The sequence below is a fragment of the Symphalangus syndactylus genome, chromosome 19, assembly GCF_028878055.3.
Source record: "Symphalangus syndactylus isolate Jambi chromosome 19, NHGRI_mSymSyn1-v2.1_pri, whole genome shotgun sequence".
Taxonomy (NCBI): Eukaryota; Metazoa; Chordata; class Mammalia; order Primates; family Hylobatidae; genus Symphalangus; species Symphalangus syndactylus.
In genome coordinates, this window is record NC_072434.2 from 19,174,615 (window position 1) to 19,196,413 (window position 21,799).

Genomic DNA, 21,799 nt, shown 5'->3' on the forward strand with positions numbered 1-21,799 from the left:
GTAAAAATATAAAATTTTTAAAAGCCTCAAACTGAATCCAGCAAGGTATTAAAAAAAAAAAAGATGGAAGGCTGAATACATGGATGTTCATTTTATTATTCCTTAAACTGCACATATATATACTTATGTAGTTATATTTCATAATTTAAAAAATTTAAAAATTATAACACAGGAAGAATATAAAGAAAACCCCAATACCCAGATGACACCAATTTTATTTATATTCTGGTGTATTTTTGAAGATTTTTTAAAGGCATATGTTTATATCTTTACAAAATTAGAATAATCTCATACATATGCATGTTTCTCCTGAGAATAAGTTTCTATAGTAAGAAAATAAACTTAAAAAAAAAAAAAAAGATTCTTATGTTGCCCTAAATCAGGTCAAAAGTGGTATGCGCTCTTTGTTATCTTTTTTCACTTGATACAATGCAAGTTGATTTTTCCATATCATTGTTGTTCAGCATTTGACTTTTCATGACAGCAATTATTTTAGCACATAACTATCATAATTTTATCTAAACCCTTTTTGTTGTATATTTAAATTGTTTCTAATTTCCCACTATTTAGCCGGGTGAGGTGGCTCATGCCTGTAATCCCAGGATTTTGGGAGGCTGAGGCAGGTGGATCACCTGAGGTCAGGAGTTTGAGACCAGCCTGACCAACATGGTGAAACCCCGTCTCTACTAAAAATACAAATATTAGCGAGGCGTGGTGGCATACACCTGTAATCCTAGCAACTCGGGAGGCTGAGGCAGGGGAATTGCTTGAACCCAGGAGGTGGAGGTTGCAGTGAGCTGAGACCTCGCCATTTAACTCCAGCCTGGGCAACAAGAGCAAAACTCTGTCTCAAAAATAAATAAATAAATAAATAATTTCCTACTATTAATGCTATGATGAACAATCATTTTACCATCTCTAAGCACAAAAAAGGAATTGATCCCGGTTGAGTCTGAGTTGACTTGATCAATTACTTAAAAAACAAACAGAACTACAAAAGAACAAAAATCAAAAGCCCTAGCAAGCAACAGGTAAATCTGAGAAAAAGCAAAGGCTCTTACAGCAAAGAAAAAAATAATCAGAATCTGGTCTTAGGATTTACTTACCTGTTACGTCCTCATTATTTGGATCAGCTGACATGCCTAATCGCTCCTTAAGAGACTTGGAAACTTGAGCTGTGAAAAGAAAGATTTTCAAAAATCCAAAGTTGAACAGAAACTTTTTACAGCTTAAATACAGGTTTGCTGGGCATGGTGGCACACACCTGTAATCCCAGAACTTTGGGAGGCCAAGGCAGGCTGATCACTTGAGGTCAGGGGTTCAAGGCCGGCCTGGCCAACATGGTGAAACCCCATCTCTACTAAAAATGCAAAAATTAGCCGGGCGCAGTGGCTCACGCCTGTAATCCCAGCACTTTGGGAGGCTGAGGTGGGTGGATCACTTGAGGTCAGGAGTTCAAGACCAGCCCAGCCAACATGGTGAAACCCATCTCTACTAAAAAAAAAAAAAAAAAAAAAAAATTAGCCAGGCATGGTGGCAGGTGCCTGTAATCCCAGCTACTCAGGAGGCTGAGGCAGGAGAATCGTTTGAACCTGGGAGGTGGAGGTTGCAGTGAGCTGAGATCGTGCCACTGGACTCCGACTCCAACCTGGGTGACAAGAGTGAGACTCTATCTCAAAAAAATAAAAAAATAAAAAGAAAGATTTAAAAAAATCAAAAGTTGAACAGAGAGTTTTTACAAGTTAAATACAGGTTTGTTGGGCATGTTGGCACACATCTGTAATCCCAGCACTTTGGGAAGCTGAGGCAGGTGGATAACCTGAGGTTTGAGACCAGCCTGGCCAACACAGTAAAACCTCATCTCTACTAAAAATAGAAAAATTAGCCGGGCATGGTGGCGTGTGCTTGTAATTCTAGCTACTAGGGAGGCTGAGGCAGGAGAATTACTTGAACCCGGGAGGCAGAGGTTTCAGTGAGCCAAGATCGCACCACTGTACTCTAGCCTGGGCCACAGAGATTCTGTATTTAAAAAAAAAAAAAAAAAAAGTTAAAATGTTCTTCTCCACAGAACAGATTTATGTCAATCATAGATTCCCTAGAGTACTCTGGAAAGCTTAAAACATGCCAGGCGTGGTGGCTCACACCTATAATCCCAATACTTTGGGAGGCCGAGGCGGGCAGATCACCTGAGGTCAGGAGTTCGAGACCAGCCTGGCCAACATGGTGAAACCCCATCTCTACTAAAAATACAAAAATTAGTCGGGTATGGTGGTGCATGCCTGTAATCTCAGCTACTCTGGAGGCTGAGACAGGAGAATCGTTTGAACCCAGGAGGCGGAGGTTGGGGTGAGCTGAGATAGTGCTACCGCACTCCAGTCTGGGCGACAGAGTGAGACTCTGTCTCAAAAAACAAAAATACCAAAAGAAACAAAGAAAAACGTACTTTATATCTGAAAAGCAAAAACTACTGAATTAAAGGAAATAATTTTGTTATCGTAGAGCCTTCTAAAACCTTATTGTCATTGAAAGAATTTTTCCTCCAAGTAAATTTAAAATATGCTCCTTAGTTATGAAAATCTTCAATATGATCGATACACAAGGAGGAAAGGAATGTGGCAAAGAAGGTTAACTTTTGCTTGCTCTGAGGATGCAAGAAAACCTCCAAACAGGAACGTCTACTCATCAAAGTCCCTTGGGCAAGGGGAAAAATTAAAAGAAGTTTCTTATTTCAAAGAAAGTTAAAACCAAACACAATGAGAAGGAAAAAAACACCTATTCTTTAATAATTTAACGCCAGTGTTTCACTGCAAGTCATATAAGCGGAAAAAACATAAATCTAACCTTGGCTTTTTGCTCTCCTTCAACTATAAAGAATTCTAATTCCCTGAGGGGCGCAATAGTGCATTCCTGTACTCCCAGCTACTTGGGAGGCTGAAGAAGGATGGCTTGAGGCCAGAAATTTGAATCCAGCCTAGGCAACACAGTGAAACCCTGTCTTTAAACAAACAAAACAAAACAAAAATCTAACTCCCAGCTATCTCTTGATTTAGTCCACATGTCTCCAAATCAACTTCCAAAATACCAAATCTATGCCACTACCTCGTCTTATCTAGATTATTTTAACAGCCTGCCACCTCATCTCCAGGCCAGCATGCTTGCCCCCTTCTAATCTGTCTCCATATTGCAGGCAAGGTAATGGTTTTAAAATGCACATTTGAGCCTGTGATCCTTGTTTCTAATTTTTTTTTTTTTTTTTTGAGATGGAGTCTCACTCGGTCACCCAGGCTAGAGTGCAGTGATGATTGATCTTGGCTCACTGTAACCTCCGCCTTCCAGGTTCACACAATTCTCCTGCCTCAGCCTCCCAAGTAGCTGGGATTACAGGTGCGTGCTACACCGCCCGGCTAATTTTTTTGTATTTTTAGTAAATATGGGGTTTTGCCATGTTGGCCAGGCTGGTCTTGAACTTCTGACCTCAGGTGATCCACCCACCTCGGCCTCCCAAAGTACTGGGATTACAGGCATGACCTACCGTGCCCGGCCTGTTTATAACCTTTCAATGGGTTGTTACTATCTTAGAATAAGTCCAAACTTTCTAACACGGCTTAAAGACTATATTATGATCTAGTCACCACACTCTTCAGCCCATTTCTATGTTTCAGCCATATGCAGTTCCTTGAGCACACCACTCTTAGCTCTGCCTTTGCAGGAGTTATTCTCTCTGCCTGAGACACAGCCTCTGGCTCTCGAACTTCACCTGACTAATATCTAACTCATGTCTTAGGTCTAAACTTTAACATAACTTCTTCTGTGAACCTTCCCCTAACAGATGGTAATAACAGGTGCCTCTCCTACATGTTACCATAACACTGTGTACTTTTCTCTGTCACAAAATTTATCACATTTATAAGTATTCCTACCTGCCATTTATACTATAAGCTCCTGAGGAGTGTGACGGTGTTTTTTTCAATGGTGTCTACCCAGAATCTAGCAGAGTAAGGATTAAATGTTTGTTGAGTGAATAATATAACAAATACAAGATAACCTATTACCTGAACAAAAGAATGAAAAACCCTAGCTGTTAGTATTACAAGACACAAGTGTCACAATTATATACACACACAAAGTATGTAAGAACACAGGTACCTTTCTTTGGTGTTTTGTCAATGTTAGTTTCTGGAGTTTCAACTTTCTTCCCTAGCCTCTGTGCCAGGCTACGCTTTAATGGAGGATCACTGTCACCGCCTATAAAGAGGGAGAACTTAGTTTAAGATTTCAGTCAATCTTCAGCAAGGTCAAGAAACACAAACAAAAACAGACAACATAGCATAATTCTATTAAGTGTTCTGCATACATATGGCGTGTTTGTTCATCAGCTTCCTTAGAGTTCAATGTTAGAAACATAAAAATGTGGTAGAAAGAAGAGGTAAGGAAGGCAAGGTGCAGTGGCTCAGGCCTGTAATCTCAGCACTTTGGGAGGTCAAGGCAGGAGGATCACTTAAGGCCAGGAGTTCGAGACCAGCCTGGACAACACAGCAAGACCTTGTCTCTAAAACAATTAAAATAAAAAATAGTCAGGCATGGTGGCACACACCTGTGGTCCCAGCTACTTAGGAGGCTGAAGCAGGAGGATCACTTGAGCCCAGGAGGTAGAAAGGCCACAGTGAGCTATGATCATAATAATCATAATACTACACTCTAGCCTGGGCGATACAGCAAGGCCCCATTCTCAAGAAAAAAAAAAAAGAGAGAGACAAGGAGAAGAACAAAAAATTAGAATGCACAAACATTTACCAAATAAATTAACTGACCAAACCTACAAATGAAAGGTCATAAACCCTGGTTGAGATTAAAGTTCAGAATTAGAAATGTGAAAAATTTTCATGTACAAAAGAACTTTTTTTTTTTTTTTTTTTTGAGACAGGATCTCACTATGTCACCCAGGCTGGAGTGCAGTGGTACAATCTCAGCTCACTGCAACCTCCACCTCCTAGGCTCAAGCGATCCTCCCACCTCAGCCTCCCAAGTAGCTGGACTATAGGCACATGCCATGCCTGCTTAATTTTTGTATTTTTAGTAGAGACAAGTGTTTGCCATGTTGCCCAGGCTGGTTTTGAACTCCTGAGCTCAGGTGATCTGCCCACTTCAGCCTCCAAATGCTAGGATTACAGCACTATGCCAGGCCCCCCCAAAAATCTTAACTGGTCAGCTGCTGAATTAAGTACATGCATACAGGATGAGAAAGACAGGTTAAGAATTATTAAATTTTAAGTTTTTTAGTATGAAGACTTTAAGAGCCACATAACCCCTCTCTCTCCAATTCTAGAAAAGAAATCTAAGGTTCTGAAATATTCTGTATCTCACCCAAGTCATCAACTAGTTAGTGATACAGCCAAGACCTAAATCAAGTTTCCTAATTCTAGTTGCTTTCTTTTTGAGACGGAGTCTCATTCTTTTGCCCAGGCTGGAGTGCAGTGGCATGATCTCAGCTCACTGCCACCTCCGCCTCCTGGGTTCAAGTGATTCTCCTACCTCAGCCTCCCAAGTAGCTGGGATTACAGGCACAGGCCACCATGCCTGGCTGATTTTTGTATTTTTGGTGGAGACTTTTTTGTAGTAGAGATGTTTGTATTTTTAGTAGTTTCACCATGTTGATCAGGCCGGTCTCGAACTCCTGACCTCATGATCCACCTGCCTCGGCCTCTCAAAGTGCTGGGATTACAGGCATAAGCTACCGCGCCCAGCCTTCCAGTTTTATTACACTGTTCAATACAAGTTGTTTAAAAGTCACCAGTTTTTAAAAACGGTTTTTTAGATTGCTTGACTGAAGTTACATTGTTTGCAAGGTACCAAAGCTTCAAAAGTCCCTACACAGAGTATGATTGTTTCTCTCCCCTCATTTATAATTTAAATATAAAACAATCACAAAGTTTATATGTATGCTGATGTTAAAATAGCTCATTCCTATATTTTAAGAACTTTTAATTATTACTTTTAGAGACAGGGTCTTGCTGTGTTGCCCAGACTGGACTCAAACTCCTGGGCTCAAGGGATCCTCCAACCTCAGCTGCCCCCACGCAGGTGGGACGACAGGCACGCACCACCATACCTGGCTTAGTATTAATTTATTCTACCTAAAATTTCTAGATCAGCTTTATCCAAGCTGAAAGTCTTATTATTTTGGAACCCTGGTTTGGTTTGTACTCTAAATACATGCTGAGATATTAAAATACTGCTCTTAGCTCTCCCCACCATCTTGAATCCTGTGGAGGCCTCCTGGGAACAGGACTTCTTAAAGGAAGTATGTCTGGAAGGCTGTGGTCCAAGGGCTTTTTTGCTGGCTATAAGTGGGGTCTCCGGAAAAAAAGGGAGCACATAGCTTTTCTTAAAATTGAAGGTGTTTATGCCCCAGATGAAACAGAATTCTATTTGGGCAAGAGATCTGCTTATGTATACAAAGCAAAGAACAACACAGTGACTCCTGGTGGCAAACCAAACAAAACCAGAGTCATCTGGGGAAAGGTAACTCAGGCCCATGGAAACGGTGGTGTGGTTCATGCCAAATTCCAAAGCAATCTTCCTGCTAATGCTATTGGACACAGAATCTGAGTGACGCTGTACACCACAAGGGTTTAAACTAATGAAAAGTCAGTAAAAGTGGATTTGTGCTATTGTAAATAAATAAACAAAAATAAAATACTGCTCTTAAAATCTAGAACTGGTATTGTTTCTTGATTTACAGCTAGAAGAGATTTCTAAAGACTGCCTCATTTCTGTCTCTCCTAAGCTCTTTTTGTAAATGACTGTATAACGTGTAATGTATTCATCTGACTATAACCTTGGGCAAGTTATTTAACCCTTCCTGAGTTTGAGCTCAGTGCAGAAAATATTTACTGATATCAAGTGCCAAGCATTGTGCATGGTTTACTCATGGTTGCTGAGGATTCGATGAGAATTTACATAATGTGCCAGGCGCGGTGGCTCACGCTTGTAATCCCAGCACTTTGGGGGGCCAAGGCGGGCGGATCACGAGGTCAGGAGATCGAGACCACAGTGAAACCCTGTCTCTACTAAAAATACAAAAAATTAGCCGGGCGTGGTGGCAGGCGCCTGTAGTCCCAGCTACTTGGAGAGGCTGAGGCAGGAGAATGGCGTGAACCCGGGAGGCGGAGCTTGCAGTGAGCCCAGATCGCGCCACTGCACTCCAGCCTGGGCGACAGCAAGACACTCCGTCTCAAAAAAAAAAAAAAAAAAACTTTATAACTTCAATAAAAGGTATAATGCACTCATGAAAACATGAGGAATTTATAAGTGCTTTCAGCCAATACAGGGGCACCAATAACAAAGATCTGTATAAAGAGAGTTTGGAGAAGCTATCATGTTAATGCACAAACAAGCAGAAAAGAAAAGATATACACAAAATTTATCTTACCTGCTGAAAATTTTCGTTTCCCCAGTCTCTCAGTAAGACTCAATCTAACCAAAGGTTCTTCTCCTGAAATGGCAAAAGCAGAATTTCTCTATCCTTAGACAATTTTTCTGTATTCAGTAACTACTAATGGGTACAAAGTATGTTCTGGTATTAGTGTGAACCCACCCAGAAAGTCTCTTGAAAATCAGGTCTCAGTCTTAAGGAAGGCCATTACATCAAAAAAAAAAAAAAAAAAAACCCAAAACCTATTAATAATAAACAGCCAAACATACAGCCTAAACAGAAGCAATAGCACAGTACTAATTATTATTATTATTTTGATGATAATAATAGACTCTTGCTCTGTCACTCAGGCTGGAGTGCAGTGGCACCATCTTGGCTCACCGCAACCTCCACCTCCTGGGTTCAAGCAATTCTCCTGTCTCAGCCTCCCGAGTAGCTGGGACTACTGTGCACACTACCACGCCTGGTTTTTTTTGTTTGTTTCTTTGTTTTTTTTTTTTGAGACAGAGTCTCACTTTGTTGCCCAGGCTAGAGTGCAGTGGCCCGATCTCGGCTCACTGCAATCTCCACCTCCCAGGTTCAAGCGATTCTCCTGCCTCAGCCTGAGTAGCTGGGATTACAGGCATGCACCACCATGCCCGGCTAAATTTTGTATTTTTAGTAGAGACAGGGTTTCACCACGTTGGTCAGGCTGGTCTCGAATTTCTGACCTTGTGGTCTGCCCGTCTCGGCCTCCCAAAGTGCCAGGATGACAGGCGTGAGCCACCACACCCGGCCTAATTTTTGTATTTTTAGTAGAGACAGGGTTTCACCATGTTGGCCAGGCTGGTCTTGAACTCCTGGCCTCAAGCGATCCACCCACCTCGGCCTCCCAAAGTGCTGGGATTATACATGTAAGCCACTGCGCATGGCCTAGCATAGTACTAATTATTAATAGCAGTCGAGTATAAGACAGATTGTATTCTTAACCAATTGGTTATAAAGCTGAAACTATCCTTTTGCTTATGCACTTTGATATGTTAAATGAAACTGTACTCTACTCCAATGTTAACTCTCCAATATAACTATCCCTGATCATCTCAGGAAGAAGTGAGCTCTCTTTCTTCTAATTCTTTGTTGTTTGAATTGCACAAACATTTAAATGTATCTATATCTATAATTCCTTATTAGGCTTAAAATTATTAAGTGAAAATACTTTATTACAGGCCGAGTGTGGTGACTAACACCTATAATCCCAGCAATTTGGGAGGCTGAGGCGGGCAGATGATTTGAGGTCAGCAGTTCGAGACCAGTGTGGCCAACATGGTGAAACCCCGTTTCTACCAAAAACACAAAAATTAGCCAGGCATGGTGGCGTGTGCCTATAATCCCTGCTACTGGGGAGGCTGAGGCAGGAGAATCACTTGAACCTGCGAGGCGGAGGTTGTAGTGAGTGGAGATCGCACCACTGCACTTTAGCCTGGGCGACAGAGCAAGACTCCATCTAAAAAAAAAAAAAAATTTAATGGCCAAGCACGGTGGCTCACGCCTGTAATCCCAGCACTTTGGGAGGCCGAGGTGGGCGGATCACCTGAGGTCGGGAGTTTGAGACCAGCCAGACTAACATGGAGAAATCCTGTCTCTACTAAAAATACAAAAAAAACAGCCGAGCTTGGTGGCACATGCCTATAATCCCAACTACTCGGGAGGCTGAGGCAGGAAAATTGCTTGAACCCAGAAGACAGAGGTTGCGGTGAGCCGAGATCGTGCCATTGCACTCCAGCCTAGGCAACAGGAGTGCAACTCTGTCTCAAAAAAAGAAATAAACAAAAAACTTTATAATAGTTCTTTAGTCACATGGGAAGCCAATAAATGTATTGAGTGGATATAAACAGTAAATGGAAAAATATATGTGAGGGCTGCTCGAAAAAGAATTTCAACCTTTTAAATATTAGAGTTGAATGTACCAACTTTTCATCTTTATATCTCATCAGCATACTAACAAATTCCTGAAAATTCATCAAAGGTAAAAGATACCCAAGGATTTTGCATTCCCAATTATATACAAGTAGAGGCTTGACAACTCTAAGACCTATCTATACCTTACCTTGTTTGGTGGAGAGAGTTACTGTCCTCACCACAGTCCTGACATTTTCTTTTTCAGGACCTGGAACGGGCTCAGGGTGGAGTAAAAGACTGGAAACTCCCGAAGAACCCTCTGAATAAGGCAAGTCAAAGAACAGCAAATAATTTATAGATAATAATGCTATCGCAAGTCAAAAACTTTGTTTTTGTAACCAGTTAAGTCCAATACAGACTGATATTATGACTATAAGCCAATCAGCCTTTCTGTATCTGTTTGCCTACAGTCAAACGGGGTAGTGGTGAGGGGAGCCTTGGGCGTGATGTGAAAACAAAATACAAAATTATTTTGAGTGACTTAGGCACCCAAACTACTTTTATTTACCAATAAGGCTAATATTTACCAATAAGGCTAATATTATTCTAAAATTAACCTCAGAGGTACACTAGCCATCAGGTGTATCAATCCAATCTATTCTATTTAAATTTAATCATCTGAAAACACAGCTCCAAGGTTCCTATAAAGCAAGCCTTAAAACAAGGTTCTTAGAACCACTTCTCTCTACATATACTACACTTCACACTATAAAATTTAAGGCTGGAGGCTGGGCGTGGTGGATTACCTGAGGTCGGGAGTTCGAGACCAGACTAACCAACATGGAGAAACCCTATCTTTACTAAAAATACAAAATTACCTAGGCGTGGTGGCGCGTGCCTGTAATCCCAGCTACTCGGGAGGCTGAGGCAGGAGAATAGCTTGAACCGGGAGGTGGAGGTTGCGGTGAGCAAACATTGTGCCACCACACTCCAGCCTGGGTAACAAAAGCAAAACTCTGTCTCAAAAAAAAAAAAAAAAAAAAAAAAAAATTGGGGGTTGGAAATACAGAGCAACCAGGCTTACGTAAGCTACAGAAGAAAATCCTAGCAGCTCTTGAGGAAGAACTCTTCTACTAGAAAATGAAGTTTTTCCTTTTTTTTCTTTTTTTTTTTTTTGAGACGGAGTCTCGCTTTTTCACCCAGGCTGGAGTGCAATGGCTCAATCTCGGCTCACTGCAAGCTCCGCCTCCTGGGTTCACGCTATTCTCCTGCCTCAGCCTCTCCGAGTAGCTGGGACTACAGGCGCCCGCCACCATGCCCGGCTAATTTTTTGTATTTTTAGTAGAGACGGGGTTTCACTGTGGTCTCGATCTCCTGACCTCGTGATCCGCCCGCCTCGGCCTCCCAAAGTGCTGGGATTACAAGCGTGAGCCACCACACCCGGCCTCCTTTTTTTTTCTTGTTTTGAGACTAAGTCTTGCTCTGTCGCCAGGCTGGAATACAATGGTGCGATCTCAGCTCACTGCAACCTCCGCCTCCTGGGTTCAAGCGATTCTCATGCCTCAGCCTCCCGAGTAGCTGGGACTACAGGCGCATGCCACCATGCCTGGCTAATTTTTTGTTTTAGTAGAGACGGCGTTTCACCATGTTGCCCAGGATGGTCTGGATCTCCCAACCTCATCATTCGCCCTCCTCAGCCTCCCAAAGTGCTGGGATTACGGGCGTGAGCCACCATGCCCAGCCTTTCCTCTCTTAATATAATTTCTTTTTAACCACTATAAGAACTTACAGAATTAATATAGTTCTTATATGATGCTCTTTAGAGCTATATTTTTCAAGATATACAGGTTCTTTCAGATTCTTTATTGCACCCAGCTCTGAACAGTTCGGGACTGAAACACAGCTGCAGTGAATTAAAAGTAACCACAATTTAAATAAGTCTGTGTTTTACTTCAAACAGGCCATGGAAATGAAAATCTATTTGCTCATTTTGGCTGTTGCTTCTAGAAGCGTCCTTAGTATTCTTCCCTAGCAACATACAACCATCCATGCCAAAACGTGATGACTTACCACCTTGCTTCTTAGATTTTTCCTTCATTTTCTTTGACTTAATTTCCTCAAGAGTTTTTATTCCAAAATTCAAACATTCACCTGAAAATCCAAATAGAAATTTTATGAGGAACTAGGGCCTTTTCATCTTTGTATTTTATCTGTACATAGCAGGCATTTATTTTTGAATAAATGATCAACAGAAACTAAGTATAGGTAAGTATGTGTGTAGCATGGGAAAAAGAAGAGGGAGGTCAATGATTGTGAACTAAATTTCAAAGGTAGTTTCAACAGTGCTGTAAGAGGCACCAATCTAGCCTCTTCTTACCTTGCTTTATATTGACTGCAGGTTTCCGGACGGAAGTCACTCGTAATCCATTGTGAACTTCAGGAGTTGGTTGCAGGGTAGGTGTTTTGGTTTCATCACCTTCCTCAGAAAACTGATCTATATATCAACATTTAAGGCAAATTCACAATTAAAAATAAACCTATAGCTTTAATCCTGATTCTGCCCAATTCACTACGTGACCCTATTTATTTGCCTTAAAGAAGGAGCCAGACAGAACTTACCATCATCATCTTCATCATCATCTGCAGCATTAATTACAACTGGTGGATGCGTGGGGCTAGGAACATTTTCGGAACTTTCTACTTTCATAACGCTCCGCAGCTGAGGGGAAGGATTGGACTGGACAGACAATTTGTTCTGCTGAACTGAAAGTTGGCTAGCCTTCACTTCCTCTTCTGGTGACTCAGGCACAGTGGGCAACACAGCTAAATGCACAAAATCAGCCATAAATTAAAAACAAAAGATACCACCCCACTTTACCAAAAATTCCTGACCACCTATGAAAAGTATAGTGTATTTATCTTATGAGCATTTATGTCTTTTCACTAAATTTCCTCATTTAAGTTCTAAAGTCCCAGGGAGGGAAAAAATGTGCTTTTAGCTAATTAACTCTCCACTAACTCTCCACTGTACATAAACACAAAGTGGGCACTCAAAACAGAATAAACAGAAGACTAGAAGAAGCACAGTACCTGCTCACAAATTCTAGACCTTTAATTTTAATAGTGCAATTCTAGGCTTTTTGCTCAGCAAAGAAGTAGCTTCTAAGACCAAGCATATGACACTTACTTGAACCAAACCAGAAAGGAATAAGTCTACTTTTTTCCCTTAAATTGAGGTAAAAAGATGTAGCCATCAAATTTTAATCACGTAGCAACTGTGGCTTTTAAATGGCCAATTCCACTTTTAAGTTACTTTAAAATGGACTTTAGGAATAACTACTAGCTTTTTAGTTTTATTTTAGATTATAGTCTAGAGTAAGGTTGGCAAATATTTTCTGTACAGAGCCAGTTAATAATTTAGGCTTTGTGGGCCATATGGTTTCTGTCTCAACTACTCAATTCTATAGCACTAGCACAAAACTGGTAATAGAAAATATGTAAATGAATGGGCAAGGCTGTATTCCAATAAAACTTATTTTACAAAACAGGCAGAGGACCAGTTTTGCCAACCTTTGACCTAGAAAATCAAATTTATTTTGAAAACGTTTATGGGTCTGATAAGAATATGAGAAATGAAGTAAGCATAATAACTTAAATGGCATGCCAAGATATATAATGGTTCTATGGTCATGGATAAATCATTTAACCTTAATAAGATTCGGTTCACTCATCTATAAAGTGGAAATAATTCTGCTATTTCACAAGACTGAAAGGAGCCAATGTCTGAAAAGTACTGTTGTGCGGTGTGCATAATAGGTGTTCATTTGATATTCTTTTAAAATTAAAAACTGATCTCACTTTTGCTCGGAGGTAGGAAAAGGCCATCAACATATCGTCCTCTATTATGATGGAAAGCGCAGTTTAATTTTTGACATCCTGTTGGCTGATTTTCCCAATAACAAGGAATTTCACTGCGTTTTTTCTGTAAGAGGGAAAAATACATTGCTTTCAAATGAAACAGTGATACGTGTATTAACGTGGTAGTTTGTTTTCTAGACAAAGTTCATACAGGGTTCAAAAATCCGAGGCATGTGAGATGAGATGATTTTTAGAAGGAAGAGAGATTGCTGAAAATAACATAACTTAGGCATGATGGAGAGCTGAATGGAGCAGGAGAGTAGTTTATGTTATTCTTTCCCTTTTTACCCTCATCCTGGAACCCCTAAAATGTCTATACTTAATTTAGAGAAGCAGGATGATACAGTAGTTTATGAAATGAAAGATAACGGTCTGAATCTCTATTACGCTACTTATTGACCAGGTGGCCTTGGACAATTCATGCCTCTAAGCCTCACTTTCCTTAGATATAAAACGGGAATAAATGGTTTCTTATGAAGATTACATAAAATAATGTATATAAAGCACTAAGCACATAGGTCAAACTCAATAAACTGTAGTTATTACTTAAAGTTGAGAGTTCAAGGGTTTGAGAAAATTCTTCCCATTCACGAATTCTCAAAGTAAGGCACATGTAACAACACACTAAGGATGTTAGGTATTGTTAGGTATCCTTCCCAAGTCACCTTTTTTTTTTTTTTTTTGAGACAGAGTCTTGCTCTGTCACCCAGGCTGGAGTGCAGTGGCACGATCTCCGCTCACTGCAAGCTCCACCTCCCGGGTTCACGCCATTCTCCTGCCTCAGCCTCCCGAGTAGCTGGGACTACAGGTGCCTGCCACCATGCCCGGCTAATTTTTTTTGTATATTTAGTAGAGATGGGGTTTCACCATGTTAGCCAGGATGGTCTTGATCTCCTGACCTCATGATCCACCCACCTCAGCCTCCCAAAGTGCTGGGATTACAGGTGTGAGCCACTGCGCCCGGCCAGTCACCTTACTTTAATAAAGGAAAACTGGGAGGAAAAAAAAAAAAAGGAATACCTGTGTATCTAGAATAGAATAAACTGCTGAATCATAGGACATATGTCCAAGAAAAATATATACATTAGTTCTCCAACAGCTGTGTATAAGCAATGTTCACAGCAATATTATTTTCAATAGCTCTATAATTTTGCAAACCCATGTGTACATCAATACTAGAATGGATAAAGAAACCGTAAAGTATTCATACAACAGAATGTCATCTAGTAATGAGAAGGAAAAAACCATTGCTATACTCAATGCCACAGATGTGAAATGAAAGAAGCCAGACACAAGAGTGCATACTATATGATTCCGTTTATGAAAAGACCAAAACAGTCAAAACTTCTCCATGGTAGAGTAGTTGGGATGGTGATCAGCTTTGGGGATGTGGTTAGTAACAAGGGGATGAAGGGGAAGATAGATTACTGCTAATACTCTATTTCTTGAACTAGGTGCTGATCAAATAAGTATAATCACTCTAGGAAAATTCTTCAAGTTGTAAGATTACGATTTTGCACTTTTCTAGATACATTTTTTTTTTTTTTTTTTTTTTTTTTGAGACGGAGTCTTTCTCTGTCCCCCAGGCTGGAGTGTGGTGGCGCGATCTCAGCTCACCGCAACCTCCACCTCCTGGGTTCACGCCATTCTCCTGCCTCAGCCTCCCGAGTAGCTGGGACCACAGGCGCCCGCCAACACGCCCGGCTAATTTTTTTGTATTTTTTAGTAGAGACGGGGTTTCACCGTGTTAGCCAGGATGGTCTCGATCTCCTGACCTCGTGATCCACCCGCCTCGGCCTCCCAAAGTGCTGGGATTACAGGCTTGAGCCACCGCGCCCGGCCTCTAGATACATTTTAATAGTTCAAAAAAGGGGAAAAAAAAGACATGAGAAGTACTCCCAAAAAGTAACTAACCTCCAATGAACTGCATTATGTCGAATCTCTAATCATCATAAACAGCCTACGGTTTAAAATTCCAGGAAAAAACACCAGCATTGAAATTTAAGAATATGGAGAAGAGAGAGAAACAATAACCATTACAAAAAGATGCTTAAATGTATCAAAAATGGCAAAGTTCAAAATCTACTATATTGAGAGACTGACAAAATTCAATTATACACTGTTTTCAGGGATGTGGAAGAATCAGGCAGTCTCAAACACATAATGGAAATGTAAATTTGCTCCACATCTCTGAAAGGTGATTTGGCAAAATCAGTTTTTTAAAAGTATGTTCTAAGTTTATGTCATATGCATAATTACCTATTAATATTTTTAAAAGTATATTTTTAAAGTATTAATTAATTAATTAATATTATTAATATTTTTTAAAAGTATAATATTTTTTAAAAGTATAGGCTACTGTGGGCACACTGCCTATAGAGTAGCCCTGCTCCATAAGGAGTGGTAAAAATAAAGTAAAAATAAAAGTACAGCAAATATCGTTACTTTCAAAGAACTAGACAGAATGTATTAGTCCTCTGTCACACCCGAAAGGTAGATGTAATAGCTACCACTGTTTTTTAGACAGGAACAACAATTATTCAATTCTTCCTTTCTCAAGGCAGAACCTAACGCCAATCTTCCTTGTTCCCACGCCTGCCTTTGCTTAAATTTTACATCTTTCCTGTAAGCAATTTTCAAATTACTGAATGACTTCTGTAACAGTATCTTCTATACACAGAAGTCACATGACATTTATTTGATCTGTTTAATACATTTGCTAGATTCTGTTTCTAATTGAAAAGTAATACATGTGCAACGAAGACAACTTGGAAAATGGAAATACATGCCAATTATGCTATTACTCAAAGAGAATCACTTATTTTGGTATGAATTCTTTTTACTTGTAAAAAAAATCACAAGTGACTATGTGCATACTAAAAAGAAAGGTATTCCATGTAATTCTGTACATGTTTCCTTAGTAATATCCTCCGCATGCCAGGTGTGGTGGCTCACGCCTATAATCTCAACACTTTGGGAGGCCAAGGTGGGTTGATCACCTGAGGTCAGGAGCCTGACCAACGTGGTGAAACCCCGTCTCTACTAAAAAATACAAAAATTAGCTGGGCATGGTGGAGGGCGCCTGTAGTCCCAGCTATGCAGAAGGCTGAGACAGGAGAATTGCTTGAACCCAGGAGGTGGAGGTTTCAGTGAGCCAAGATGGAGCCACTGCACTCCAGCCTGGGCGACAAAGTGAGACTCCGTCTCAAAAAAAAAAAAAACAAAAAACAAAAACAAAAACAAAAAAACATCCTCCACAGTAATATTTCTCCTACATAATTATGTCTTCACATTTTTAACAGTAATACAGCACATGATCCAAAGATAAAACAGTTGATTCTCATTATTTGCAGTAGTTATGTTCTATAAAGTCACTAGGAACACTGAATTAGTAAATACTAAACCATTTTTCCTAAGGGAAATAGAGTTGGGTTCCTGTGAGCCTCTGGTCACATTTTCATCAACTAATCAATACATAACTTTGTTTTGGGTGCATTTAATATTGTTCATTCATTAATATGAAACGCAAGACAAATAGCACTATAACGCACACTTGAACAAAGCTTATATAACATCTATTTTCTTTTTTTTTTTTTTTTTTTTGAGATGGAGTCTCGCTCTGTCGCCCAGGTTGGAGTGCAGTGGCACAATCTCGGCTCACTGAAACCTCCACCTCCCAGGTTCAAGCAATTCTCCTGCCTCAGCCTCCCGAGTAGCTGGGATTATAGGCACGTGCCACCATGCCCGGCTAACTTTTTTGTATTTTTAGTAGAGACAGGGTTTCACCATGTTGTCCAGGCTGGTCTCGAACTCCTGAGATGATCTGCCTGCCTCCGCCTCCCAAAGTGCTGGGATTATAGGCGTGAGCCACCACATCCAGCCTAACAATCTATTTTCTCTATAAGACACATCACAGCTTTCTTCTACTCAGCAACACTACAAAGCACTTCAGCAATAGGCCTAGGAGCCATTTTAAGCAGCACCACCACCAACCAAAAGCCATGGAACCAAACAGATCATGAAAAGGACACTTGTTTACAGTATCAGAAGAAGGCAGAGCTCTGTTCCACCTCACCTGGAAATGTGACTCAATTTCTGAACCAATGTGACACATGTCAGATGACTCAAACTTTTTGCTGCTCTGAACATGTCTACGAATGACCAAGTACTGATTTGGGGGTTATAAATTTTAGCAAGTAAGCAAATTTGCAAATACGGAACCAATAAATAATGAAAATGAATCGCACACAGAAGGGGTACACGGTAAAAAGACTCCTTCTCATCCCTGTCACCTTCTCATAGCCACTGTTGTTAAGTTTCACCTTTATACTTCCAGAGATTTTTAAAATTCATATGCAAGTGAAAAACAAATATAAATTATTTTCCCTCTTTTTTTTTTAATTTTTTTATTTTGAGATGGGAGTCTCACTGTGTAGCCCAGGCTGGAGTACAGTGATGTCATCTCGGCTCACTGCAATCTCCACCTCCCGGGTTCAAGAGATTCTCCTGCCTCAACCTCCTGAGTAGCTGGGACTACAGGGCTGTGTCACCACGCCCGGCTAATTTTTGTAATTTGAGTAGAGACGGGGTTTCACTGTGTTGGCCAGCTGGTCTCAAACTCCTGACCTCAGGTGATCCAGCTGCCTCAGCCTCCCAAAGTGCTGGGATTACAGGCGTGAGCCAAGGCGCCCAGCTTCCCTCTCCTTTTTTAACCCATCTTGCTCTTCACCTTAGGTTTTTCACTTGACAATATATCCTGATTATTTCCATATCAGTAAATTAGATTCCCCTTTAAAATTTTTTGTTAACAGCTACCTGGCACTCCACAGTTTGAATGCAGCAAAACTTTATTTTAAATGAAGAATAGTTAGGTTATTTCCAGTATCTTACTATTACAAATTGCTACAATAAGTAATTCTGCACACATCTTATTTTGCAGGTAAATACCTATGTGTAAAAAGTATAAGCATTTAGTTCTTTCAGGCAATACAGCCAATAAGCCTCAGTGCAGAAAAGAGTTAACATAGCAGCTCTGAGACTACTATCCTTAGAAACGCCTGCTTGCAAGGCTTGCTCTTGGCTAGCATCTGGGACCTTGGCTTTTAGATGCTCCAAGTTAACTGGTAAGTGGGGGAGGGAGAAGGCTCAGTATGCCTAGACTGTTTGTACAAACAATATGGTTAATGCTGAACATCTGCCTTCCTTCTGGGAGTCTGGAATTTGGGTACATGTTTGGTAAAGAGTGCCTATATGGCTAGCATCAATGAAAATCCTGGATGCTGAGTCTCTAATGGATTTCCCTGGGCAAGAACACCACACATGCATTGCTGCATTTTCATGACTGGGAGAAGAGTGCGCTCTGTGTCACCCCTAAAGGGAGTGGGCATAAAAAAACAGGCACACGGATTCTTCCAGATTCCTCCAGTGTCTTTTTCTCTTATGATCTGACAGTGTGTCTTTACTCTATAGCTGTAATAAATCTCAACTCCGAATACATCCTAGAGAATCTCTAAATGAAGAGATGCTCCTGGAGACACTGACATACCCTCCATAGGAGCTGTGCCAATATACACTCCACTAACAATGTTACAACATGACTTTTCATGTTATAACATAAAATATAAAAGCTGCAGAGTACTCCTTTATCAATTTATTTGATATCTGCTGCTATTTGCAAGATAGGTAGCTTAGAATGTAGTTAAGAGACAAGAAATATGAAACCAGACTGGAGTAGCTGACCCCAGGCATATGAACTGCATATTTAGTCTCTAACAATTCAGTCCAAAGTCATTAGATGGGGTTGAGGAAGACAGGCATTCAGATGGGAGAAGGGAAGGACATGGTGGCCCAGGGCAGGGTATTGGAGTCTGACTGAGAATATGAAGGTATCCACATGACCACAGGGAACTGGCATAGGGTGTTGGAACCCACGGAGGGTTGGAGGGTTAAGAGGACATATGCATGAAAGGGTACCCTGACAAGTGTTGAGCCTGAGCAGGGTTAGCACTGTCTCTGTGAAGAAGAGATCCCAATGTAGGATGAAGAATATATACTCATGTAGGGTCAGTCTAGAATGGCATCAAAGACCAAGTGGGGTGAGGAAGGCAGGGTATTCCCAAGGGAACCTGGTACAGAGTTGGAGTATGTGCACAGGGTCAGGACAGCATCTCACATGGGAGGGCCGCTCAGCACAAAGTATCACAGCCTAAGGGTGAGAAAACAGTATCCATTATAGGGATCAGGTTGGGGGTCAAAAGTAGGATGTTGGGGTCCAAGTAGGGTGAAAAAGAGGTCCCTACGGTGAAGCAAGCAGGGAGGCTTAGCACAGGGTACTAGAGTTGAAACATGGTGAGAAAGGTGTCCTTGGGGAGAAGCTTTGTGTGTCATGTCAGAGCCTGAGAGGAACGGAAAGGCTGTGACACAACATTGGTTTTTATACTAGGAGACTGATCAAATAAATAAAAATATTATGAACAATGAAAACCAAGTTTCTCACTTCCGGAGAAGAGTTACAGGTATGGAAAAGGAGAAGCCTAGACTAAGTCCTGTGGCACTGATGAACTGGAAGCATCTGTATGAACTCATAATTTTTAATACCATGTATCTATTAAATACATAGGGCCAGGCACGGTGGCTCACGCCTGTAATCCCAGGACTTTGGGAGGCCAAGGCGGGTGGATCATGAGGTCAGCAGATCGAGACCATCCTGGCTAACACAGTGAAACCCCATCTCTACTAAAAGTACAAAAAATTAGCTGGGCGTGGTGGCGGGCACCTGTAATCCCAGCTACTCGGGAGGCTGAAACAGGAGAATGGTGTGAACCCAGGAGGCAGAGCTTGCAGTCAGCCGAGATTGCGTAGTCACTGCACTCCAGCCTGGGTGACACAGTAAGACTCCGTGTCAAAAGAAAAAAAAAAAAAACCATAATGATGTAAATGTCTGTTAAGTGTATACATTTATATATTCCTTAGCTCTGTCCACTGAGGACCTGAAAGTGATGACACTCTAGGAGCAGCCCAAATCTTAACTTCTATATACTATTCTTCACTAAAAGAAACAAGGCCACCTTGGATAAATGGCCGAATCCACGGCTGAAGTAGGAAAAGTACAGAATGAGCCTGGAAAATCTTGTCAGGCCAAAAAGCAGAGATGCTCAAAGAATGATGGAAACATCAAAAGGACACAAAAATCAGTTTGAAAGGCTCCTACTGGCCAAATCTGGGTCAATCTGAGCATAAAAGTAATGATAGTAACAGAGTATGACACATTGATTAAAATAGAAAACCACATGTATTAGTCCATTTTCACATTGCTATAAAGAACTACCTGAGACTGGGTAATTTATTCAAAAAAAAGAAAAAAGGTTTAACTAACTCACAGTTGTGCATGGCTGCGGAGGCCTCAGGAAACTTATAATTATGGCAGGAGGTGAAGAGGACGCAAGACACAAACAAGTCTTACATGGCAGAAAGAGAGTGCAAGCAAAGGGAGTCCCATACTTTTAAACCATCATATCTCATGCGAACGCACTCACTATCATGAGAATATCGTGGGGGAAACTGCCCCCATGATCCAATCACCTCCCATCAGGTCCCTCCCTTAACACATGGGGATTACAATAGAGGTGAGATTCAGGTGAGGATACAGAGCCAAACCGTATCACCACAAGTTTGCATTAATTCACATAAATAACGGGGAAAAAGTTGAAGTCTGATGAGAAATGGGTTAAAGGGTCTAAAAGTACCTCTCCACAAAATATTTATTAATTACAAAAAGAAAGCCTTTATAATGAAGCAATCCGGCAGATACCATCTTAATCAAGTGATCAAAGTTAACATCATCAGTAATGAGAAAATTAAAACTGTGTGCCACGGGATGATATGCAACAAAAATACCATTCGCCAGGCATGGCTCACACCTGTAATCTCAGCACTTCGGGAGGCTGAGGCAGTTGGATAACTTGAGGCCAACAATATGAGACCAGCCTGGCCAACATCGCGAAACCCCTTGTCTACTAAAACACACAAAAAATTAGACGGGTGTGGTGATGCATGCCCGTTGTCCCAGCTACTCGAGAGGCTGAGGCACAAAATCACATGAACTCAGGAGGCAGAGGTCGCAGTGAGCTGAGATCACACCACTGCACTCCAGCCTGGGTAACAGCGTGCGACTCTTGTGTGTGTCTCTCTCTCTCTCTCTCTCTCTCTCTATATATATATATATAATTTGTGATATTCCTGCTAAACATATATAATCTTAATTTAGTAATGAGGGGGAATACAAACAAACCCAAATTGAAGAACATTCTTAAAAACAATTTCCCTATAGCTACCATAAGTGTTAAGGGCAATGAAACGCAAGGCAGGACTGAGCAACTGCTCTCAACAGAAGGAGACAAAACGAGTCGTGACAACTATGTGCAACACTTGAATTTGGACTTGTTTTTTTTTTTTCTTGAGATGGAGTCTCGCCCTGTCACCCAGACCAGAGTGGAGTGGTGCAATCTCGGCTCAACGCAACCTCTGCCTCCCAGGTTCAAGCGATTCTCCTGCTTCAGTCTCCTGAAT

General features: G+C 41.0%; 2 protein-coding genes across 3 annotated transcripts in view; one reads left to right on the top strand and one right to left on the bottom strand.

Moving 5' to 3' along the window:
• ZC3H11A (zinc finger CCCH-type containing 11A) overlaps positions 1–21,799 on the bottom strand; it is a 36,319-nt gene that overhangs the window by 11,424 nt on the left and 3,096 nt on the right. For both annotated transcript variants that reach the window (XM_055234879.2, XM_055234878.2), the window contains exons 3-10: positions 13,172–13,295; positions 11,933–12,136; positions 11,691–11,807; positions 11,384–11,464; positions 9,522–9,632; positions 7,433–7,495; positions 4,147–4,245; positions 1,107–1,175 (exon numbers count right to left, since the gene is read on the bottom strand). In XM_055234879.2, coding sequence (XP_055090854.1) covers positions 1,107–1,175; positions 4,147–4,245; positions 7,433–7,495; positions 9,522–9,632; positions 11,384–11,464; positions 11,691–11,807; positions 11,933–12,136; positions 13,172–13,295 — 868 coding nt within the window. The remainder of the gene's footprint in view (positions 1–1,106; positions 1,176–4,146; positions 4,246–7,432; positions 7,496–9,521; positions 9,633–11,383; positions 11,465–11,690; positions 11,808–11,932; positions 12,137–13,171; positions 13,296–21,799) is intronic.
• LOC129458726 (large ribosomal subunit protein eL33-like) lies at positions 6,293–6,609 on the top strand. Its single transcript, XM_055234899.2, has one exon. The coding sequence runs from the start codon at positions 6,304–6,306 to the stop codon at positions 6,607–6,609; it is 306 nt and encodes a 101-aa protein (XP_055090874.1). The 5' UTR covers positions 6,293–6,303.

Bases quoted from the DNA above. Each gene is read 5' to 3' on its own strand.
- LOC129458726 (XM_055234899.2), top strand. From the start codon at position 6,304: ATGTCTGGAAGGCTGTGGTCCAAGGGCTTTTTTGCTGGCTATAAGTGG.